Source organism: Oncorhynchus keta, chromosome 26 (assembly GCF_023373465.1).
Source record: "Oncorhynchus keta strain PuntledgeMale-10-30-2019 chromosome 26, Oket_V2, whole genome shotgun sequence".
Lineage (NCBI taxonomy): Eukaryota > Metazoa > Chordata > Actinopteri > Salmoniformes > Salmonidae > Oncorhynchus > Oncorhynchus keta.
In genome coordinates this window covers 17,071,723-17,098,022 of record NC_068446.1, presented here as the reverse complement: position 1 = coordinate 17,098,022, position 26,300 = coordinate 17,071,723, and the positions used below count along the sequence as shown (strand labels likewise).

The window sequence follows — 26,300 nt, the reverse complement described above, 5'->3', positions numbered from 1 at the left end:
GGAACCAAAAGGGTTATACATGTACCTGGAATCAAAAAGAGATCTTCAAAGGGTTCTCTTATGGGGACAGCCAAGTAACCATTTTAGGTTCAAGATAGCACCTTTTTTTCATAACAATTACATATATTTGTTACATTTATCAATCAAGATCTCACCTCTTTGGTTGAAGGACTGAAGCAATTCCCGGCACTATATTGGCGTCAAATGGTATTTTATGTCCTCCGGCTGAACATATTCAAAGGTTGTTAATGTTCTCGACTCCAACACTTGCCCTCAGATGCTCTGACAAAGAGCTCACCATCTCTGTCTCCATCTCGAGCAATTGGTGTTTAATTGCATCTTGAAGACTCTCCATGCCTACACTGGTTTAAGGTGAACACACTGAGAAATGCAGGGAAACAATAGAGAAACCTAACACTTTATAAACTGATAGTGGTTAATAATTACTAAGACTATCTTCATTAACACACACATAATTAATCAGAGAATCTGGCCCCAGATCGACCAGTGACACAGACTGATACATCCCAACAATTAAATGAACCTGTGATTCTTTGACCAGAATCAGTGAGAATCAGTGATCTTTTCAAATGCGTATCCGTCATAATTTTCTCCCATTACAACATGGCCTTCAGTGTATGTTTTAACTTTGAATACAATTTTAGACACCTCTGCAGTGCTTTGCTTTGTGAACCCTTCTGAATGTACAGCTCCCTGAATGGCGTTGTTATACACTGCTCAAAAAAATAAAGGGAACACTAAAATAACAAAATTAAAGTGGAAAACCACACTCCAGGCTGATCCAACTTTCAAAATGAGGCTCAGTAGTGTGTGTGGCCTCCACGTGCCTGTATGACCTCCCTACAACGCCTGGGCATGCTCCTGATGAGGTGGCGGATGCTCCTGGACAGTCTGTGGTGCAACGTGGCATTGGTGGATGGAGCGAGACAGGATGTCCCAGATGTGCTCAATTGGATTCAGGTCTGGGGAACATGTCTCGCTCCATCCTCCAACAGACTGTCCAGGACTTGGGGGATGCTTTAGTCCAGGTCTGGGAGGAGATCCCTCAGGAGACCATCCACCACCTCATCAGGAGCATGCCCAGGCGTTGTAGGGTGGTCATACAGGCACGTGAAGGCCACACACACTACTGAGCCTCCTTTTGACTTGTTTTAAGGACATTACATCAAAGTTGGATCAGCCTGTAGTGTGGTTTTCCACTTTAATTTTGAGTGTGACTCCAAATCCAGACCTCCGTGGGTTGATAAATGTGATTTCCATTGATCATTTTTGTGTGATTTTGTTGTCAGCACATTCAACTATGTAAAGAAAAAAGTATTTAATAAGAATATTTCATTAATTCAGATCTAGGATGTGTTATTTTAGTGTTCCCTTTATTTTTTGAGCAGTGTATAAACAACCGTGAAGTTTTAGCTATAGTGCCACTAACAAAGTCAACTATCCACAAAATACAAAGGAAAAAAGGCTGCCTAAGTATGATTAAGTATGGCCAAAACATAGAAATAAAGAAGCTAGAATGCCCACCATAGTCACACCCTGGCCTACCTAAAATAGAGAATAAAAGCCTCTCTATGGCCAGGGCGTGACAGTCCATTACATGAAATCCAAATAAAAATCTATTTAAATTACAGGTTGTAATGCAACAAAATAGGACAAAAGCCAAGGGGGATGAATACCTTTGCAAGGCACTGTAACTAGGTTTTAGGATATATGATAAACAGCGTAGCAGCAGCGTTTGTGATGATTCTATGCGAGTGGGTGTGTGTGTAGTGTCAGTATAAATGTATATGCATATTAAGTGTATGTGTATGTTTGAAAATGATGGAGTGAGTGTTTGTGTGTGTGTGTGTGTGTGTGTTGGAGTGTCATAGAGACAGTGTAAAAATGTAATTAAATAAAAGGGTAAATTTAGATAGTCCGTGTAGCAATTTTGCTAGCTATACAATAGTTAACTATTTAGAAGTCTTATGGCTTGGTGATAGAAGTTGTTCAGGAACATGTTGGTGTCAAAATGAATGTACTGGTACCACTTGCCACGAGGAAGCAGAGAGAGCAGTCTATGGCTTGGGTGGCTGGAGTCAACAATTTTCCTGGACTTTCTTTCACACCACCTTGGATGGCAGGGAGCTCGGCACCAGTGATGTAGTAGGCTGTCTGCACCACCCTCTGTAGTGTCATGTGATCGAGGGCGGTGCTATACCAAGCAGTGATGCAGCCAGTCAAGATGCTCTCAATTGTACAGATGTAGACATTTTTGAGGATTTTGAAGGCCAATGCCAATACTTTTCAACCTCCTGAGGGGTAAAAGGCGCTGTCCCGCCTTCTTCACGACTGTACATGTATTTGGACCATTTTAAGTATACTGCATCCCAGTCAATGTGGATGGGGGTGTGATCTCCTTGGTCTTACTGACGTTGAGGGAGAGCTTGTTTTTCCATCACCACACTGCCAAGTCACTGACCTTCTCCATGTAGGCTGTCTCATATTTGCCCGTGAGACACCCGTGATGAGGGTCAGTGTGGTAGAGGTGATATTTCCTACCCTCACCACCTCGGGTGGCCAGTCAAGAAGTCCAGGATCCAGTTTCAGAGGTAGGTGTTCAGTCCCAGGGTCCTTAGCTTGGTGATGAGATTGGAGGGGACAAAGATGTTGAGCTAAGGTTTTCCTCTTATCTAGGTGGGTGAGGGCAGTGTGGAGTGCAATTGAGATTGCGTCGTCTATTGATCGGTTGATACCTACCGGAGAGCTTTTTGTCTACATTCAACACCCTTTTTAGCTTTAGCCCCATCCATCTCTTTAAGGATTCACATGTGAGGCTATGTACTAAACAACCAAAAATGTCAAAACTTAAATGCTGGTTTAATATACAGGTGTGTTCGTAATTTAATCTGGAGTGCCAGAGTGCTCTGGGCGTTCATAAACTCAGAGCGTTTCTGGACGCTCTGGCTGAAAAATAAGGTTGATCCGAGCGTTCTGACCGAACAGCAACAGTCAAGCACCCAGGCTAACTAGCTAACGTTGGCTAGCTTGCTAGCTACTTCCAGACACAAATGAGAGAACAGCTCACTGTGACCATTTTACTCGCCCTAGCAGAGCTGGTTAGGCTGTTTTTATGTTATCCAGAACGTTGGTGACCATCAACTGTGCTGCTTGGCAACAATTTAATCATGATCCCCCCCCCCCCCAACGTTTACTGACACGGGCTATATTCAACAAGAGTGCTCTGAAAGGGGAGTATAATTTTTTTACCAGCTACTTCTATTGACAGTTGGCGCAGTGACATTATAAACATTCTACTGAAATAGTTACTTGCATAGTGGAGTATTTTGTTTAGACATGTAGCTAACTAGCTCGCTAAACAATTAACCATAATCCCAACTCATAACATTACTACCCTGAATGAATCTGCAGGTAGCTAACCAACCAGGTTTAATGTTAGCTAGCTAAAATGAGGCTATAACTAGCAATGCAAATGGCTCTGAGATACAAATAATATTACTACACAGCTTATAAACATAACGTTAGCTAGCTAGCTAACAGTGGATGCATCTCGCTCTCGGATGCCATGGTTGCCCTTAGTTTGAAGATGTAAGGAACCTTTTGTGTGTTCGCTTTCGACTCCTTCTGCATATTTGCAATCAAAACAGCAGAACTCTCTCCATCTCCTTAGCAATAATACTCTAATTCCACTGATTTCAAAACTAGGTCCTACAGAAAGTGGAGAGCAACACTTATGCAGTTCTACTACGTGATATATTATTTTTAAAAGCCGCGTTCGAAACGATTACCTACACCTGCTGACCAGTTATAGACAGAAGCGTGCTACATGGCAGACCAATCCGAACTCATCTCTCTGCATGTCCAGCCCACTCATTATCTCTGCCAATCATGGCTTGCGTAACGGTTGCTGGCTTTTTCCATGGCTAAACCAACTTGGCTCGTAATTTAACAACTTTTTTCATAATTACAGATGGCATACACGTTTGTTAATAAGGCACTCCTGTGAAGTGATGCGCGACATATGTCTAGCTTCCTGAAATGAGTCACAAATATCAATGTTGTAAAGAAAGGGAAGGCCTACTGAAACATGGGTGGGCTAAAATGCACTTTTCCCACCCATGTTCTACACAGGAAACCCAACTCTGATCCCCCACTCCACCAACTGGTTCCCCGACCAACCACATCACATCTCCTCACATCAAAAAAGGGTTACTCACAACCAGGTTGTTATCTTGGAGTCTCTAAAGAGTTGGTTGTTTATGTACAACTTATTCAATACAAGGCGTACTTTATGGAAATGTGCCCTGTGGTGTTTTATAATAGGGTACAGTACCCTTACCGAAAAAGTCAGTTGTGGCAAACCTTTGGCCAATTTGCTGCCACTTGTGAACTTCTGGCAAACAATTCTGGGAAGCGTGTGGCAACAATCTGTTTGCTGCACACTCAGTATGAATATACACATTAGATCAGGTTTTTGGTTACTGTGTGTAGAACAACATTGAATGTATCTACATAAACCAACTTTAAACACAACTTTAAATTAACTTACTTCACAGAGAAACATACTAAATGTAGTAAATACACTAAACAACATGTATTCAATGTCTTTAACAGATGCAAATAAATCCAATATAATTTGAAATCATCATATTTCCCAACTAAATTGTTTAATATTTTAATGCAGCTACAACATTTACACGTGAGAAATGTGAACATTATGGGGATGTTGACCTTAGGATGTTAGGGACAACTACATCATTATTTACATGAGTCAAGTGATAACTGAGCAATAGATGAACCAATGGAAGTTTAAAAGATAATTAACACAATTGTAATAATTACAACAAAAAACATATCAAACCCAGTTCAGAACAATTCCGTTTTGATTGAAATTTGGAGAAGTCATTCTTCCAATGCTTGTTGAATGCATGCACTGAAACAATCAGAAAAACAAAATAAAATTAGGATAATGAAAACATTTACTGAGTTTTGCATCTTAAAAAAAGTAGAAATTGGAGTTACGTCTAATATGGACATTCATATTATTTTTCCAAAATGAAGTATTGTTCCTCAAAGAAATGCTGGGCTAAAAATAACCTAATTTGGGTAATTTCAACAACCCAGCGCTGTGTCAATATGGGACAAACGCAACATTGGGTCAATTCAACTGAGCGGGTTTGGGTTTTGCTTCTAACCCAGTGCCTTGGGTTGAGCACTTGACCCAACTGCTGGATAAATTGGACTATATTGTGTTGGGGATGAATCAGAATTAGTTAGGTAACATAGATAAATAAGATGTTTTATTTACTTTCATAATATGCTTATGTGAGATACTTGTCATTAGAGTGTCTTCTTTTGGACTATACTGTTGACAGTTGCAGTTGTCCCTTCTCAGCTAGGGCTCAGTCACTTGGGGCCCAGAGAGGGGAGAGGTCAGGCTTGTCTTTTACATGTCTGGTAAAATGTAGAATTTCAGAAAGTCAGAATTTAACATTGTCTTCGTATGTGAATGTATCTGTTAAACCATGTGAAGGGCTCCACAATGTCTGTACACCAGTCACTCCCTCCTTTTCCCATTGGGGGAAGGAGTATGGCAGTGTCTGGAACCATTGTATTACCCCTCTGATGTTGACATTATCTTTCATAGTATATGACCTACAGGCTCACTCCCCTCAGTGAGCTTATCCAGGAGGGAGTGTATTTGAAATGGGTGTATATAGAATTGACAATTGATATGTACCATTGGATGAGGTAATGTGTTGGTACTATGAAGTACCAAGAATGAGATTAGAACCTCATATAAGAGACCAAACTGAACGGTAATTTATAGCTACTGCTATCTGGCTATGGGATACTCCTTTCTCAAGTAAAAGGCCCTTTGTGAAGTTCCTGAGATCTGTGGTTCGTCATGTGAGTTTAAAGGGGTGTATCTGGGCTATAAAATATACTCGTATTATTTTGTAAGCACTGTCAGAATTAATTTATGAGCACTGAATTGTTCTGAGAGTCAAAGGGCTATGGTGAAGCTCATATGAATTAAAGATGAAGTTTAAGTATAACTCTGACTGTTGTGTGGATCAGTAGATAACTTTAGCTTGGTACCTAGCTAGAACCAATACAACCAGCCTGAAAACAATGACCAGTAGAAACTGCATTCATTTTCAATATTCTTAGCAATCATTTAGGAATCCTTGTGAGTAAGTATTAGCTAAGTTGCCACTAGTTGTTCGCTTATTGAAATTGAACTTCAGTTCATGAAAATAAGTAGCTAACCAGCTACTTAACCCTGTTGCCCAAAGCTAACGTTATCAGTAGCCAGGCTCAACAAGCATGGGTTATGTGTTGTGAAGCTAGCCACAATAAAGATTAGGCACAATAGTGGAATTTGCAGTTTGCCTTTAACCTCTTGGAGATAGGGCTGAATACTGCCCCTTTGGAGGAAGTGCGTGCCCATAGTAAACTGAAAATATTTTTTCCCAAAATTGCTAATATATGCATATAATAATTATTATTGAATAGAAAACACTCTAAAGTTTCTAAAACCGTTTAAATTATGTCTGTATGTAAAGCAGTACTCTCAGGGCAGCCATTCTCCCAAACTCTCTCTTGGCAACAGAAAAGTTGGGCCAACTTTGACGTCATCGCCCCCACCCTGCCCAAGCAGCTAGCGATCTGGGAACAGTTTGTATGTATGTGTTCAGCGCGATGTCTGCTTTCAAATGGCGCGTTCATTGTGAGAATCTCGCGCGCCCTCGTCCTTTGGCGGGCAAAAACGTTCGGGTCACTCGAAAATACATGCACTCTATTGCGCGCGGCCGATTTGGGGCGCTTTCTTTTCCAAGAAACACCAATTGATGTCGGTTTGTTTGTTCGCGCTGATCATTGTTTTACGTGTTAAAAACATCATAAATCTCGATTATGCACTTAGTTTGACCGGTTTAGTCGACATATAATTTGTAATTTTGAAGTTTTGATGCGCAAGAGTGCGGGACCAGAAGTCATTTTGCGTGCATTTCAGCTGAAGCTGTTAGCATATGCTAATACAGAGAAACACAACTTGAAACCAAACGATGTATTGGGTAAGTATGACTCCTTCTACGTCTTCTGATCGAAGAACATCAAAGGTAAGGGAATATTTATGTGGTTATTTTTAAGGGCCTAGTGCCCTTAAATACCCCACAATCAAACCCTAATACAAAACAGGTGTACCCAATTAACCACTAACCAACACAAACGAAAATGAATCGATTGTAGCTAATAGGCCGGTGACGACGACCTCCGAGCCCTGCCCGAATAGGAAGAGGCACCCTCTTCAGCGAGGTTCGTGACACTGGGGATAAATTGCCTTAGAACGCTGCATCCATGTGTGTGTGTGTTAACTATTTAACTGTACTAGAATGCTTAAAAGGCCGCTAAAATTTATAATATCGGTTATTGGTATCGTTTTTTTTGGCAAGGAAAATATTGGATATTGGTATCGGCCAAAAAATGCCATATCGGTGCATCACTAGTCACAGCTCTCCCTGCGCTGTGAGTCACGTGGGTGGTGTCAGCCAGGCTAGTTAATCACAGAAAACAGATTAAGATTTAAGTCTAATGTTTTTGTTAAAAAAAAGAGCACACCATGCCTGGAGTATCCAGCAGATGTGGATACTCCTGGACAATCTCGACTGTCGTGGCCCCATTCTGTCTTGTCTGGATCGGAATCTCCTTCATGTACTGCGCAACCTGGTTTGCCAGCCAGATGATGTTCAGCCACTTGGTCATCTGGGCTGCCCTCTCTCACATCTCACATTTCAGCACAAAGTATTCAATTAATTATAAATTCCTTCTAACAATACGTTTTCAAATAACACAGCAAAAATTTCAATATGTACCTGGCAAGACCCGGCTACTGTTCAAGCTTGGTGTGTCCACAACATATATGTATTTATATTTGTGTCCCGAGGATCTCCCACCGTGTATAAGAAAAAAAGTTGAATCGTTCAAAAGCAAGAGTGTTTCCTGGTCCAGCTCTTCTGCTGAAAAATAATGAGTTAAAAGGGAAGGGGGTACCTAATCAGCTGCACAACTGAATGCATTAAACTGAAATGTGTCTGGCAGACCAATCAGAGGTGCAGCGGGCTGCCTTAAATCGACATCCACGTCTTCGGTGTCCAGGGAGCAGTTGTTGTTGGGGGTTAGCTGCCTTGCTCAAGGGTAGAATGGCATATTTTTCCACTTTGCTGGCTCAGGGATTCGAAACAGCGAACTATCAGTTAATGGCCAAAAGCTCTGAAGTTAAGTGCTAGACTTAACCGCTAGGGGGAGACTGTAAGGGATAATTTCACCCACATTTCTAGATAAATACTTTGATGGAAATGTTAATAAGCCAGGTCAATTGGTTGAAAAATGCAAGGGATTGAGGAAGGAGCTAAATTAATAGGGATAGCCAAAGATTTGAGGTTAGAAAGGCAGTCCCCTTTTCAAACGCCTGAGATGCCTGTGGGGAAATCTGCAGGGAGTGATCGTCAGCCAGAGTTACCAACTACAATATCTCTACACTACCTGCTGATGTTGTGCCCTTGAGCAAGGCAGTTTACCCCTAAGTGCTTATGAGCTGCTCCCATCCTTTGATATGTGTGTTGTGTGTCAGGTTGGTCACTGTGAAAGAATATTTGTGCAAATGACCAATAAAGCAAGTATGGTAAAATGGCCAGACTATCTAGGGTAGCTGTGCATGTAATGTATCTAGACCCAACGGGGCTGGTTCTAAGAGGCTCTGTTGAAGTTAAGTCTTTTAAGTTTAAATTAAGGTTGTACTATTGGTTATCGATGACAATGTGGAAGACGTAGATGCTGTTTTACACAGGGTCAATGAAAATCTGTTTCCCCCTTCTGTCTCCACTCTCAAGTTAATTTTTCAGTTTTACTTACCCTCAAAACTTTGGAAACAAAGAGGCCAGATTTGAATCATTCAATGTATCTTTGAAAAGCTGTCCATTCATTGGCCTTGATCTCTGCATTAAGTACAAATCTGAGTCTGCTTGGACACCAGCCTGATCTCCAGCTCCTTCCACCTCTGGAAACTTTCTAGGTGGTCATGCGACTTATCATGCGAACTGAGGAGGTGTCACGGATTCTTCCAGTCCCTGGTTCTATCCCTGACCAGCGCAGATTTGCACTTGTGTGACAAAAGTTTGCAGCAAAAATAGATGGCAGCATCGCTTTTCTTGGAATAGACAAGCCTTGGTCTCTCCACTCTCTCCCCGTTCGCTATCCTCCTATTGTAGTGAGCAAACAAAAACTTTCACTGCCCTTCATCTCTTGGGAAATTCCCTCCTTAATCCTGATGTGGCTCAGCCTGCACTAACATATCAAGTAAAGAGACATTCATATATTTTGGCCACTCCCCGGGATCTTTTATGTTTTCGGTCTGGGAGTTGGATTTAGCAGCAGCAGCACCACCACTGTCATCGGGGACGGGGAGCGATGAATCTCAGTCTGGGTCCAAGATAGTAGGGTCTTCGCCGACATTGTTTTAAAGTGTGGTTAGGCCTGGTGACCACCTGTTCAGCCAGAGAGCTGTCATCATCGGTGGAAGTGCATGGCTAGGACTCCTCCGGTTTGCCCTCTTCGCTGCTAGAATCAGCGAACGAACGAACGGGGGCTTGTCTTTCTCGGCAAATGAAAGGCCTGTCCAAGGAGGCTTGTCATTCTCCAGACAGGCTGATGGACATTGCTGCACACTGATACATTTCCCCAGCGAATTTATTTTGTTTAGAGATTGTGCCTCTTTACTCATAGTTTTTTTAACTATTCGCTTCCTGATAATTTTTGTCTCCTAGACATGGTTGCAAATTATTTCAAATCTCCATAGATTACTACTAGTCGATAACATTTTAGCTAAAAGTAGACAGCTAACGTTAACAGGCTAGGTTAGGCTACTGCCTTAATCACTAATCGTCTTTGTCGCACACAAAAAAAATACAATAATTTATTTGTCAGATTCATTTTTGTTTCACAATTGGATAATTGTTTCACAATTGGATAATCCCATTAAACACACACATCACCATAGCTACCAAGGAAAGTGGAGTGAATTTTGGGAGAAGCGGGAATGGAGTGGGGGTGGTAGGACTGCAGAAACTCTATGAGCTGGTAACTGGGGTGCCGCGGGTGGTGTCGTAGACGATCAGGGGTGCCGGAGGGCGGCAGCCAATTGTCAAAATTCTACCTCAAATTTAGGGGCCTCCGTAGGCGGCGGCCTAATCTAACCTAATGGGAGGGCTGGCCCTGCGTAAATACCTTACACTACAGACACAAGACGCAGGCCTCCTAATTGTCCCTTTAATTTCAAAGCAAAAAGCTGGAGGCAGGGCTTTCTCCTATAGAGCAACATTTTTTATGGAATGATCTGCCTATCCACGTGAGAGACGCAGACTCGGTCTCAACCTTTAAGTCTTTATTGAAGACTCATCTCTTCAGTATATCCCATGATTGAGTGTAGTCTGGCCCAGGGGTGTGAAGATGAACGGAAAGGCACTGGAAAGACGAACCACCCTTGCGGTCTCTGCCAGGCCGGTTCCCCTCTCTCCATCGGGATTCTCTGCCTCTAATCCTATTACGAGTCACTGGCTTACTGGTGCTCTTCCATCCCGTCCCTAGGAGGGGTGCGTCACTTGAGTGGGTTGAGTCACCAACATGATCTTCCTGTCCAGGTTTGGCTTCTCGGGTTCGTGCCTTGGGGAAGATCTTTGTTGCCTATACTCAGCTTTGTCTCAGGGTAGTAAGTTGGTTGTTGAAGATATTTCTCTAGTGGTATGGTGGCTGTGGTTGACAAAGTGGGTGGGGTTATATCCTGCCTGGTTGGCCCTGTCTGGTGGTATCGTCGGACGGGGCCACAGTTTCTCCCGACCCCTCCTGTCTCAGCCTTCAGTATTTATGCTGCAATAGTTTGTGGCGGGAGGCTAGAGTCAGTCTGTTATATCTGGAGTATTTCTCTTGTCTTATCCGGTGTCCTGTGTGAATTTAAGTATGCTCCATCTAATTCTCTCTCCCTCTTCCTCCCCTCCCAGAGGACCTGAGCCCTGGGACCATCACCCAGGACTACCTGGCCTGATGACTCCTTGCTGTCCCCAGACCACCTGGTCGTGCTGCTGCTCCAGTTTCAACTGTTCTGCCTATGGAAACCTGATCTGTTCACCGGATGTGCTACCTTGTCCCGGACCTGCTGTTTTCAACTCTCTCTCTCTACTACACCTGCTGTCTAACTCTGAATGCTTAGCTATGAAAAGCCAACTGACATTTACTCCTGAGGTGCTGACCTGTTGCACCCTCTACAACCACTGTGATTATTATTATTATTTGTCCCTGCTGGTCATCTATGAACATCTTGGCCATGTACTGTTACAATCTCAACCCGGCACAGCCAGAATAGGACTGGCCACCACTCAGAGCCTGGTTCTTATTTAGGTATCTTCCTAGGTTCCTGCCTTTCTAGGGAATTTTTCCTAGCCATCGTGCTTCTACATCTGTATTGCTTGCTGTTTGGGGGTTTAGGCTGGGTTTCTGTATAGCACTTTGTGACATTGGCTTATATAAAAAGGGCTTTATAAATACATTTGATTGATTGATTGATTGATACGGAACAGCACATGATCAAGATGAACTAGGTACTAGTTTAAAGCAATGAAAGACGTAATTGTTACAAAGAATGAATGTACTGTATCGGCTACATTTCTGGACCAGAGTGCCATCAACACTCCTCACTCAGCTGTCCTTGAGAATGAAAGCTCTGTCACCACCGACACAAAGCTCAGGATCTGGAATAAACGCTACCACGGACCTCTGCTCCACAAACAAACACACACACAGGCAATGGCTGTGGACATGGCAGCGGAGACACCACCACGGACCTCTGCCCCATATAACTTCCCCCAATCACGCACTTGTCAAGAACAATAAGCCCTGTGCTCTATGAGCTCCCTGTCACGACTCCTCGAGCTACAGGGAAACGCTACTGTGACTGTCCTGAGGCAGAGAAGAGGTCATGCTCCGCAGTACATCATGAGTCTATATATTAACCATTTGAAGTAGTAAATGTTATGTGACTTGAAAATGGATGTGTGACTATGTTTGGTGATTTTAAGGAGTCTTAAAATGATGTCCCTCTTGAAAGACAATATAGAATTATATTATATAGGCAATGTGGAGTGGCTTTTGCCATAGAAGGACATCCCTAATAAAAAAACAAAAGTTATTTTCACATGTCGAGCTTAAATTTAAAACAGTGAAAAAATAGTTCACCTGTTAGCACCACGTTTTCACATGCAAGGAGAATAACATATTTTCCCCTCATTTGAATTGCAGTTTCACATGTGAAAATCACATTTGCCATTTTACATGTCAAAAGACTGTGGAATTGCAGATGTACATTTCCACATGTGATTTTCACATATGAATGTCAAATAATGTTATTCTCCTCACATGTGCAAAGATGGTGTTAATATGTTGCAGAAACAATGTTTCCACGGGTAGAATTAGGGTGACCACATCTAAAATGTCCAAATGTGAGACAAGGGAACAATTTTGCGGGACATTCACAGAACAGTGCAATGATTACATTTTGTGGGTCAGGTTAATGGATCACATTGAAATGGAGACATACACTACATGGCCAAAATGTGGACACCCCTTCAAATTAGTGGATTCGCCTACTTTAGCCACACCCATTGCTGACAGGTGTATGAAATCAAGCACACAGCCATGCAATCTCCACAGAGAAACATTGACAGTAGAATGGCCCATACTGCCGCAGTGACTTTCACCGTGGCACCATCATAAAACAGCCCACACAATCTTTTTAACATCAATTTCTCTCAGCTAATCAGTCATTTGTGTTTCTGCTGTGCTTGTTGAATGTCCTTCTCTATAAGCATGCTGAAAGTTTGTTGTCAATTTGTTTACTGTAAAATAGCATTGTATCTGGTCAAACACAATTTTTTACAAAAGTTTACTAAGGGTTGGTAACAGGCTGGTTGGTAACAGGCTGGTTGGTCGGCTTTTTGAGCCAGTAAAGGGGGCATTACTATTCTTAGGTATTGGAATTATTTTAGCTTCCCTCCAAGCCTGCGGGCACACACCTTCTAGTAGGCTTAAATTGAAGATGTGGCAATATTGTCCGCTATTATGCTCTGTAATTTTCCATCCAAGTTGTCAGACCCCGGTGGCTTGTCATTGTTCATTGACAACAATAATTGTCCACCTCTTCCACATTAACATTACAGAATTTAAAATTACAATGCTTGTCAATCATACTTTGGTCAGATATACTTGCATGTGTAGAGTCAGAATTTGTTGCTGGCATGTCTGATAATCCTGCCAATGAAAAAAATCATTAAAGTAGTTGGCAATATCAGTTGGTTTTGTTATGAATGAGCCATCTGTTTCAATGAATGATGGAGCCTTTTATCCCGGAATTTCAATGAAGGTGCTCCAAAGCTTTTTACAATCATTGTTCATTTTATTTATCTTGGTTTCATAGTTTAGTTTCTTCTTCTTCTTTTTATTCAGTTTAGTCACGCGATTTTCCAATCGGTTATGCAGCCAGACTTACTTGCCATTCCTTTTGCCTCATCTCGCTCAACCATACACTTTTTTCAATTCCTCATCAAGACATGGGGATTTAACAGTTTTACAGTCATTTTCTTAATGGGTGCATGCTTACAGTGGCTTGAGAAAGTATTCACCCACCTTGGGATTTTTACTATTTTGTTGCCTTACAATCTGGAATTAAAATAGATATTTGGGGAGGGAGTTTGTATCATTTGATTTACACAACATGCATACCACTTTGACGATGAAAAATATGTTTTATTGTGAAACAAACAAGAAATAAGACAAAAACCAGAACTTGAGCGTGCATAACTTTTCACCGCCCAAAGTCAATACTTTGTAGAGCCACCTATTGCAGCAATTACAGCTGCAAGTCTCTTGGGGCATGTCTCTATAAGCTTGGCATATCTAGCCACTGGGATTTTTGCCAATTCTTCAAGGCAAAACTGCTCCAGCTCCTTTAAGTTGGATGGGATCCACTGGTGTACAGCAATCTTTAAGTCATACTACAGATTCTCAATTGGATTGAATTGAATTTCTCTGTATTTAGTGCCATCCATCATTCCTTCAATTCTGACCATGAAAAACATCCCCATAGCATGATGAGGCCACCACCATGCTTCACTGTGGGAATGGTGTTCTCAGGGTGATGAGAGTTGTTGGGTTTGCGCCAGACATACCTTCTTCCATATGTTTGGGGAGTCTCTCACATGCCCACATCTCCCACAAACACAAAATATGTTTGCTTACTTCTTTCTTAAGCAATGTCTTTTTCTGGCCACTCTTCCGCAAAGTCCAGCTCTGTGGAGTGTACGGTTTAAAGTTGTCTTATGGACAGACACTCCCATCTCCACTGTGAAGCTTTGCAGCTACTTCAGTGTTATTGTTGGTGTCTTTGTTGCCTCTCTGCCTCCTTGGCTGGTCTGTGAGTTTTGTTGTCACTTGGTCCTCTCTTGGCAGGTTTGTTGTGGCGCCATATTCTTTCCATTTTTGTTTATAATGGGATTTAATCATGCTCTGTGGGATGCTCAAAGTTTCTGATATTTCTTTTTAAGCCAACCCTGATCTGTAATTCTCCACAACTTTGTCCCCGTCCTGGTTGGAGAGCTCCTTGGTCTTCATGGTGCAGCTTGCTTGGTGGTGCCCCTTGCTTAATGGTGTTGCAGACACTGGGGCCTTTCAGAACAGGTGTATATTTTCACTGAGATCATGTGACACTTAAATAAAGTCCACCTGTGTGCAATCTAACAAATATGTGACTTCTGAAGGTAATTGGTTGCACCAGATCTTAATTAGGAGCTTCATAGCAAAGGGGGTGAATACATATGCACGCACCACTTTTCCATTTTTTTTTATTTTTTATGTTTTGAAACAAGTTTTCTTTTTCACTTCACCAATTTGGACTTCTTTGTGTATGTCCATTACATGAAATCCAAATAAAAATCTATTTAAATTACAGGTTGTAATGCAACAAAATAGGAAAAACCCCAAGGGGGATGAATACCTTTGCAAGGCACTGTATTAGCGACTGGAATAAACAATTTCATAAATGTGTCAAGTACAGTGCCTGTTTGCTCATCTTTACTCACCACAGACCAACATATATTCTTTAGTAACATAGGAATCACTACAAAACTGTATGACCTCTTATTTACTATATTTGGCCCAGCCTTTGAAACTTTGGTTTTCCTAGATATGGCTACTATATTGTGATCACTACATCCGATGAATCTGGATACTGCTTTCAAGCTAATTTCTGCAGCATTAACAAAGATGCGATCAATACATGTTGATGATTTCATTCCTGTGCTGTTTGTAACTACCCTGGTAGGTTGACTGATAACATGAACCAGGTTGCAGGCACTAATTACAGTTTGAAGCTTTTTCTTGAGTGGGCAGCTTGATGAAAGCCAATCAATATTTAAATCACCCAGAAAATATACCTCTCTGTTGGTATCACACACATTTTCAAGCATTTCACACATATCCAGATACTGACTGTTAGAACATGGTGGTCTATAGCAGCTTCCGATCAGAATGGGAATTAGGTGAGGACGTTTAACCTGTAGCCATATTACTTCTAACTAATTAGAAGTAAGAAGTAAGTATTTGACATGAGATCCTCTCTAATCTTTACAGTAATGTGGTTTTGAATATAAACAGCAACACATCCACCATTGGCATATATATTTTTTCTATAAATGTTATAACCTTGTATTGCCACCACTATATTGTCAAAGGTATTATCTAAGTGAGTTTCAGAGATATGAATGTCATCTTTTACTAGCAAATTATTAATGAACCTTGTTTCTTAAGCTAAATATATTAATGTGAGCTATTTTGAGCACTTTTCTTCCGGGATGCTTACTTTCTTTCATTGCTTTACCGGCTCAGTGCTAACAGTATACATCTAGGTGCATGATTACTGCATACAATAGCTGTAGAATCAGTAAAATCATTCAGTTAAAGGGACATACATTAGGTTACTAAAATTATGCCTACTGACGCCCGGTGTAATATACAATTGCTGAAGCATTATGACAACTCTGCAACACAATGGTAGGGATTAGCTGATAATAATATCAACCCATTGCTTCTTGAAGAAAAAATGTATAAAGGCCTCATGAGTTTAGTTCAACTTTCATACCCCATCAGAACCCCAAATATAAGCTTGTTTTACTTCAATGTTTGTAAACAAACTAAGTGTAAACAACCAGCCTACAAAACATGCTTAAAACTAAAAGCTTTATTTCATGTATGGTCAATCCTTGCATCCAATAGCGTAGACTATGGATTTGAGAGTGGTTGCATTTCTCCAGCCACATACCTTAGCTCCCTACTGAAACTGTGGTAGGAGTAATAGTGTAATAAAGTAATTGTGTTATTATATGGTGCAATCCTCTAGTGAGTGAGTTAAGTTTGTGCCATTAATATCAAGCAAGATTTCTGAAGTCGATGACAAAATTCTTAGTATTTCAAACAAAATTAATGATATTGAAAGCAAAACGTAAAACCCAAAGTACTGATAGTGAAAGAAAATAGTTCAAGGAAATAATAGATTTTTTCCCCCCTCTCATAACTGGATACAAATGTTATTTTTTTATATATATTTTTTACTTTTGTTATGATTTTTTATTTATTTTTTTCACCTTTATTTAACTAGGTAGGCTAGTTGAGAACAAGTTCTCATTTGCAACTGCGACCTGGCCAAGATAAAGCATAGCAGTGTGAACAGACAACCCAGAGTTACACATGGAGTAAACAATTAACAAGTCAATAACACAGTAGAAAAAAAAATTATGCGATAAGAAAAATGACACACTCTCTTTCCTGCAATTTTCCCTATCTTTGGTTATGTCACGCCCTGGTCTTAGTATTTTGTGTTTTCTTTATTATTTTGGTCAGGCCAGGGTGTGACATGGGTTTATTTATGTGGTGTGTTTTGTCTTGGGTTTTTGTAGGTATTGGGATTGTGAATTAGTAGGGTTATCTAGAAAAGTCTATGGTTGCCTGAAGTGGTTCTCAATCAGAGGCAGGTGTTTATCGTTGTCTCTGATTGGGAACCATATTTAGGCAGCCATATTCTTTGAGTGTTTCGTGGGTGATTGTTCCTGTCTCTGTGTTAGTTTGCACCAGTATAGGCTGTTTCGGTTTTCGTGTTACGTTTCTTGGTTTTTGTATTGTTCGTGTTTATTCGTTATTAAACATGTATGAAAATTACCACGCTGTATTTTGGTCCGATCCTTGCTACACCTCTTCATCAGAGGAGGAGATGGAAGAAAACCGTGACAGGTTATTTTACCCTGGTTTTGATTTCGTTGCCTTTTTTCCTTTTGCAAGTTTTGGCACATTCATTCCTGCATCCCACTGCTAGTTTTCCTCTGAAGTTAAGCAGGGTTGGTCCTGGTTGGTCCTTGGATGGAAGACTAGATGTAGCGGGAAGTGTTAAAAATAAACAGAGAAGAAAATTTGCTGTCTGATTTGTTTTATGAGGCAAAAACGTGAAAAACAAATATATGAAACTTCATTTGTGTCCCAAAACCACATGTCTAACTGGTGAAAATGACACAAGAACATATATTATCACGTGTCCTAAAACCACAGACTTTTTTCACGTGTTTTTTTTTTTTTTATAAAGGCGGTGGCATGCAGAGTTACATTTACCATTCATATCCCCATTACTATTTAGTGTATGATTCAATCTTGTAGGGGTTTATCAAGGCTGTGTGCCTCTTCCTAACAAACATGGTTGTGTATCTAATTAAACAGCAATTACTCCCTAATTACACGCAATCACTTCTTAGATCAACCAGATTCAAGGTCATTTTCAGCTGAGACGATGGTCAGAATTAAAGTGTGGTGATATGTGCACAAATGAAAGGAAATTAAATACAGTAGCTCTTGGTTAATTCTACCAATTTTGTACATTTGTATGTTATAGGAGTTGGCATGTTTTGGCCGACAGTCACAAAGCTAATCTGTCACAGCACCAAAGTAATCCCTGCTCTCGACAAATACCCACAGCTACTACACTATCCCTGGACTGGGTGAGGAATGTCATCAATAATATTCCATTCAAAGCTTTAGTCGATTCAGGGTGTCTTTGTCTCACATTATATAGGCTCAACCACAAACATAACACAACAATGTGGATACAAAAGACAGATAATAATATAATATGTAAAAGCACATATTACATAGTAATATTCAACTCCTATGGTTAATTCATAGTCTCTACTACTTCTTATCTTAATTAAAATAACTATGTTTATGACATGAGAAGGGAGAGTTTATCCCCGATAAGGGATGAGAATTAATGAGGTGTTGCAATGCCAAGATACTATTCCTCTTTCACTTCTAGAGTAGGCAGTGTGGCAGAGGCACCAATGTTCTCTGCGCTAAGAGTCACCGGCAGGGGGGAGTAAGGCACCGAGACAGAGCGAGAGGGAGAGTTAACACTATCACACTCCTCTTGACTCCCTTTCCCTGGTCCCGACTTAAAAAGGTCACTGGAACACTGGAGAATATTCACGAGTGTGAGAGTGTAAGACAGAGAGTGTGTGTTGGGGAAGGTACACAGAGCCAGAGAATGGGGAGGGAGACAGAAAGACAGACGGATAAATATACTGATCAGATAGACAGAGAGATCAGAGTAACCAGTGCAGTCTTACATTCCCCATCTGTGCCTGGCCGTGTCACCTCAGCCGGCTGCCAAACACCAGTGTGTGTCAATTAGGACCCTTCAGCTGGTATCATCCACTATGCTGTTCCAGCTATGCCATGCCCAACAACATCACACTCAACACTATTCATATGACCTGGCACACGCACACACAATTGCACCTGGGACACACCGCACAAACACTCATGAGCACGCCCTGCATCTGAATGGAAACAAACAACTACAAACTATGGGTATGGACAGGAGAGAAAGCGACCAGCACTCACTACATCAAACAACCCCAGTATTCAACCCCTGACCTTGTCAGTAGTCAGAGCAGCACATGCTATTGATGAAGACCACTGGATGTGAGCTACGATATGTGAGGCTACTCTGTTAGACTTTGCAAACTGCCTCGCCCTTCCCATTATTTTGAAACTAGAGGTACATGCCAGCGTAGGTAGGTGCAAGGCTAAACCAATTTGTTTTGTAATACAAACAATCTCCCATGCAGCAATTTCACCTTTACAGGTATCTCTAAAGCATAGTGTCAATTTTACACTGAACCTTGCTGCTCAACAAACTCTTGATGATCTCACACGTATATCACTTAACCTTGCCGCCATCTTTAATTAATTCCCTCAGCTAGACTCACCTGTATATCGTGTACTTGGTGGTGAATCCTTGCTGGTAGCGCTCCGTAAAGTCAGAAAACTCCTGGGAGTGATGAAAGGGCCCTTTGTCAGACAGGAGCCAGGCAAAGGGCCCCGTGGCATTGCTGGAGCCCCCTGCATCTGCAGCGGCCCCAACTCCAGTACGGCTGGCCCCCGCGGCCGCCGCCACTACCACCCAGCACTGGAGGAGGCTTAGAGTTGTACACTCCCATAGAACCATCAGAGCCGCCCGTCTAACAGTGATACACCGGCCACTCATGCTTCCCCCGCACCCGACGACTCTTCATTCTCCCCAAACTTCTCTCCCAGTGTCCTGGAGGAAAGAATGGAGACAGAAAGGATGGTTAGATGTTAGAGAGGGGGATATGTGTGTGTGTTGGAATGAGAATAATGTACAGAGGCTAACATGTTGTCACTGCGTGTGTGTTTGTGTGAGATCTTAGTGAAATAATGTAGGTTCAGGACCTTGTTATTTCTTGACCTTCTGCTTTACTGTAGTCTTCCTGACATGTTTCAATAATCAAGTAGGCTTTTAAAATGATGTCCTTTTAAGATGATCTCCTGAATTACCATGATGCAATTTAAATACTATATTATAATGTGTTCTGTAAATGTTCAATGGTTTCCCATCAATAAACAGTCTACTTCATATAATTAGGTAAATAGCAATTTCTACAAAGGTGTCAAATTGACTGCATTTAATCGGCTATTGTATTTTCATACATTAGTAAAGTATTGTTTACCTGATTCTGCAAGCTGTGTTGTACTATGCTGATCACTGAAGTTGTTACAATGTCTCCCTGGTAGACCAGAAGGTGAAGTTGTTATCAGCACAATGCACAGGAGACCAAACGAGAAAAAAACATTTTCACTGGGTCAGATGCGCATACTGCTATAAGGCCACGGAAAGTTGATGAATGAGCAAAGTGAGCGACATCCACCTGAATGGCTGGATCCCTCTCTCACTGAATGAGTGGGTACCCTCGATGGTGTAAAATCCAAAGGAAGGAGAAGGCAACACAGCGCACCCGACAGTCGAACAAGCGCGCGTCGCTCGTTCCAACGAAGGAAAACAAATGTCACCTTCTGCAGGTGAATCTTGTGTTTTTCCAGGGATAAAATAGGTTATTTATGATGTTCCATAGAATAAACAACGCATGCATGCACTAATAGCTATTTTTTCCCCCTCCTCGTGAAAAAAAGCCAAATGATCCTCTTTTCTATTTGTTTTTAAATTTGATTGGAGAGACTCACTTGGAGCACTGTGCACTCGAGTCAGTGCAATGCTTTCTTATACTCCCGTCAGTGTAGTGGCATGCATCTGACTGATATTCGCTTGCTTGCTCTCTAGCACTATTAAAATGTCCAAGTTATTCCTAAACCGAGCCTCCTCCACTCCCCATTGGCTGAAGCGAGATAAGAGAGGCATGGTTTAGGTCTGGCTGTATAACAGGATCGATGGTCAATGTGCTTACCCAGACAAAAATGTGAGTACCCAGAGAAAATGTATATGTACATATATGCGGGGGAATTAAACATACATTTACATATATGTCCAGAATATATTGATTAAAGGTATAAATTGAGCACATCATTGTATGTCAAAAAATAAAATATATATGTAAATTAAATACATTTTTGCACCACATGTATCATGCTGAATTGTTCAATCAAATCAAAGTTTATTTGTCACGTACGCCGAATACAACACGTGTAGTAGACCTTACAGTGAAATGCTTACTTACAGGCTCTAACCAATGGTGCGGGAAAAAAGGTGTGTGTGTGTGTGTGTGTGTGTGTGTGTGTGTGTGTGTGTGTGTGTGTGTGTGTGTGTGTGTGTGTGTGTGTGTGTGTGTGTGTGTGTGTGTGTGTGTGTGTGTGTGAGTAGGTAAATAAAGAAATAAAACAACAGTAAAAAGACATTTGAAAAAAAGAGTAGCAAGGCTATATACAGACACCTGTTAGTCAGGCTTATTGAGGTAGTATGTACATGTAGCTATCATTAAAGTGACTATGCATATATGATGAACAGAGAGTAGCAGAAGCGTAAAAGAGGGGTTGGTAGGTGGTGGGACACAATGCAGATAGTGGGAGCACTGGTTGGTCGGGCCATTTTAGGTAGCATGTACATGAATGTATAGTTAAAGTGACTATGCATATAAGATAAACAGAGAGTAGCAGCAGCGTAAAAAGGGGGTTGGGGGTGGCACACAATGCAAATAATCCAGGTAACCATTTGGTTACCTGTTCAGGAGTCTTATGGCTTGGGGCTAAAAACTGTTGAGAAGCCTTTTTGTCCTAGACTTGGCACTCCGGTACCACTTGCTATGTGGTAGTAGAGAGAACAGTCTATGATTGGGGTGGCTGGGGTCTTTGACCATTTTTAGGGCCTTCCTCTGACATCGCCTGGTGTAGAGGTCCTGGATGGCAGGCAGCTTTACCGGAATGTGCGGTTCTGTCCTGCAGGTGCAGCGTGTATCCCTCCCATTGTCTACTGAGAGAGCTGTTCTTACATAAACGCTCGTAATGCTTTTGCCGAAAAGCTGAATTGAAATCTGACACGCCAGGTGGATTAACAACAAGCTAAGCTGTGTTTTGCTATATTGCACTTGTGATTTCATGAAAATTTAATATTTTTAGTAATTTAATTTGAATTTGGCACGCTGCAATTCAGCAGGTGTTGATGAAAATGATCCCGCCAAGTTTTTTCGGGAGATAAAAGCTCTATAAACACTATTTCGTGGTGTCCCGACTTACTAGTTAATTACATTTACATGACTAGCTCAATCAGGTAATATCAATTACAGAGAAAGGATTTTATAGAATTGCATGTCGTATCACTTAATCCGGCATAGCCAAAGACACGACACTGTGGATATAGATACTTTTTTACCTGTTTCCTCCAGCATCTTCACAAGGTCCTTTGCTGTTGTTCTGGGATTGATTTTCACTTTATACTCCAAAGTATGTTCAGCTCTAGGAGACAGAAGGCGTCTACTTCCTGAGCGGTATGATTGCTGCGTGGTCCCATGGTGTTTATACTTGCATACCTTTGTTTGTACAGATGAACGTGGTACCTTCAGGCATTTGGAAATTGCTCCCAAGGATGAACCAGACTTGTGAAGGTTTTTACATTTCTTTAGATTTCCCCATGATGTCAAGCAAAGAGGCACTGAGTTTGAAGGTAGGCCTTGAAATACATCCACAGGTACACCTCCAATTGACTCAAATTATGTCAAATTGCCTATCAGAAGCTTCTAAAGCCATGACATAATTTTCTGGAATTCTCTAAGCTGTTTATAGGCACAGTCAACTTAGCTTATGTAAACATCTGACCCACTGGAATTGTGATACAGTGAATTATGAGTGAAATAATTTGTCTGTTAATAATTGTTGTAAAAATTACTTGTGTCATGAACAAAGTAGATGTCCTAACCGACTTGCCTAAACTATAGTTTGTTAATAAGGCTAGGTGTCCTGCGAGAGGGACAACTTCCGATGAAACCAGAGGGCGAGCAATTAAAATAAATAATCAAACCAAATTATGGATATTAAACATTTAGGTACATACAAGTGTCTTACATGAGCTAAAAGCCTACATTTTTGTTACCTTTTAGGGATAGGGGGCAGCATTTTCACTTTGGATGAATTACGTGCCCATAGTAAACTGCCTCCTACACTGTCTCAGATGCTAATATATGCATATTATTATTACTATTGGATAGAAAACACTCCGAAGTTTCTAAAACTGTTTGAATTATGTCTGTGAGTATAACAGAACTTCCAAACAGGAAGTGGAAATTCTGGGGCTGGTTGATTTACAACTCATCGCCTATTCACATCCTAATAAGATATGGATCTGTTCGCACTTCCTACACCTTCCACTAGATGTCAACAGTCATTAGAAGGTGGAATAAAGCCTCTAGTGTGATGTGGGACTGGATGGCAGCTATTTGAGTCACTGGTCTGGCAGAATGCCAGTTCCTGGTTATGCACAGTAGTCATTATATCTCCTTGCATTCCATTACTCTGTAGACAAAACGAATGCTCCGGTTGGAACGTTATTGGATATATATGATAATAACATCCTGAAGATTAATTCTCTACTTAGCTTGACCAGTTTATTCAACCTGGTCACGAAAATCAGAAAAACAATCAAATTAAATTGTTTACCTTTGATGAGCTTTGGATGTTTTCACTCACAAGACAAAAATATATTTTTTGTAGCTGAAATAACTTCATTAGTTCTTCACGTTTGGCTGAGAATTCAACCGAAATTGTTGTCACGACAACGCCGAAAAATGTTCCAAATTAGCTCCATAAATATTGACAGAAACATGGCAAACATTGTTAATAATCAATCCTCAAGGTGTTTTTCAAATATCTATTCAATAATATATCAACCGGGACAGATGGCTTCTTAGTAGGAAAGAGAGAAACAATGGCCGCATTTGCCCCTTACGCACAAAACACTCTGAGAGACTCCAGCTGACCACTGACACAATGTTGACGTTCAGGCTCATTTTTCTACATAAAAGCCTGAAACTATGTATTGTGACACTAGACACATGAGGGAAGCCATAGAAAAAGGAATCTGGTTGATATGTCATTCAATGCTTAATAGGGACGCATAGGAACGCAGAGCTTTCTAAAGAGTCCCTTCCGGATTGGATTTTTCTCAGGCTTACGCCTGCAATATTAGTTCTGTTATACTCACAGACAATATTTTTAGAGTTTTGGAAACTTTAGAGTGTTTCCAATCCTAAGCTGTCAATTATATGCATATTCTAGCATCTTGTCCTGACAAAATAGCCCGTTTACTTTGGGAACGTTATTTTTCCAAAAATGAAAATAGTGCCCCTAGATTCAAGAAGTTAAGGACTTAATGTTCAGGAACTAGCTAGCTAAATGATACAAAAGACTAACTTACATTGGCTGGGAGCATGTCCATGGGCAATTTAAGATCTACTGCAGTGAAAAATATTGCAGTAGATCTTTCTGATCTTTCTGTTCTGGAGCCTAATTCTCCTATGGACATACCCCCAGCGAATGTAAGTTAGTACATCTTAATTGGGCATGGGACACAAGCTAAGGCTTGATTACCCTTTAGCTGGCCACCTTTGATGAGGGTGTTTAGTGATTAAAGGCCGAAACACCCACTGATTCGAAGGCACACTACTGAGGATGTGTCCCAAAATTGACATCTTACCCCAGTCTAAGAAATAAACCTCCCATGCCACTCTGTCAACATCACGGCAAATCTCATGTGAGTGCATTCCATCTATCGACACAATGGACAGTTTTTAACATCTCGTCCCGTGTTTTATGATTCTTCTTGTATTTCATAGTTTTGATGTCTTCACTCTTATTCTACAATGTAGAAAAATAAAGAAAAACACTTGAATGAGTAGGTGTGTTCCAACTTTTAGCTTGTACTGTATATATAGAAAGATTTTTGCAAATGTTTTAAAAATAAAGAACATAAATACCTCCCTAATACGACCCTAAGAAAACAGCAAAGACAACGTAGGAGTGGGTTCGGTCTCTGATTGCCCTTGTGTGGCCATGCCAGAGCCCAGACTGATCAAACACCTCCCTGGAGACACCTGAAAATAGCTGTACAGCGACGCTCCCAATCCAACCTGACAGAGCTTGAGAGGATCTGCAGAGAAGAATGGGATAAACTCCCCAATCCAAGAAGCCTTGGCTGTAATCATTGTCAAAGGTATTTCATCAAAGTACTTATGTAAATGTGATATAAAAAAAAATGAAAACAATTCTATAAAGCTGTTTTTGCTTTGTCAATAGGGGGTACAAACAATGTAATCCATTTTAGAATAAGGTTGTAACATAGCAAAATGTGGAAAGTCAAGGGTTCGGAATACTTTCCGAATGCTGTGAACAAAAATGTAAACACAACATGTAAAGTGTTGGTCCCATGTTTCACAAATAAAAGATGAAATAAAAAATTGGGTCCAAAATCATATTTATGAAATTGGAGCCAGTTCCCATATGTTCCAAGACCGACCAGAGATATGAGAATTCTAGTCTATGTAAAGCTTTTTCTACAGCGAGAGATAATACATCCCAAAGAGCTGCATCTAAGATATGTAATAGTCAAAGGAGGTTATCTGATAAACTCTTTAACAAACCAGCTTTGGTCCATATGGACCAATTTGGATAAGTAAATCTTGAGATGGGACGACAACATTTTGTAAAACAGTTTAATATCTGTGTTTATCAAAGATAGTGAGAAGACTTTTTAGCATCCTTACCTTTTTTTTAATAAATGCAGAATCAGTGCAGTATTCACATCTCTCCCAAATTAACCTTTGTGAATAGCTAAGCAATAGTGGACCTAATTGATTCCACAATGTTAAATAGACCTCAGGGGGAATACCATCCCATCCAGTTGATTTTCCTTTATTCATGCTATTCTATTTCCTTTTGACTTCCTTGAGATGAGATTTGGTGAGTGAGTTGGCTTCGTCTGTTGAGAGAAGAGGAGTTGTTAATTATTTTAGAAAGGACTTAGTCTGGCTTGTTGTGGATTTACAATCAGAGATGTACAGTTCCTTATAGAAGCAGGAAATTATTTGATTCATTTGGGTTCTGATAGTAATTTCCTTGTTTCAGATTCAATAGTTGCTAATTGATCATTACTGCTTAACTTGTTGGCCAGTAAACGACTGAGATGATTACCATGGAAGTAATGGTTGAGTCTAACTCGATAGATGTCCAATTCTGCTCTCTCTCTCAATCAATAAATTATATTCTGTCTTGACTTTGGAAAGTGTAGTAAGAACCTGGTCTGAAAAGAGTGTTTGTTGAGAATGCTTTAACACAGT

At 40.8% G+C, this 26,300-nt stretch overlaps 1 protein-coding gene across 1 annotated transcript in view; it reads right to left on the bottom strand.

Annotated features, from left to right (window-relative positions):
• Nucleotides 1-20,783, bottom strand: part of LOC118359008 (BMP/retinoic acid-inducible neural-specific protein 3-like) — a 102,401-nt gene extending 81,618 nt beyond the window's left edge. The window contains exons 1-3 of the mRNA XM_035737132.2: nucleotides 20,394-20,783; nucleotides 20,196-20,252; nucleotides 19,434-19,765 (exon numbers count right to left, since the gene is read on the bottom strand). Coding sequence (XP_035593025.1) covers nucleotides 19,434-19,711 — 278 coding nt within the window. The 5' untranslated portion in view covers nucleotides 19,712-19,765; nucleotides 20,196-20,252; nucleotides 20,394-20,783. The remainder of the gene's footprint in view (nucleotides 1-19,433; nucleotides 19,766-20,195; nucleotides 20,253-20,393) is intronic.
• Nucleotides 20,784-26,300: the final 5,517 nt, after the last annotated feature.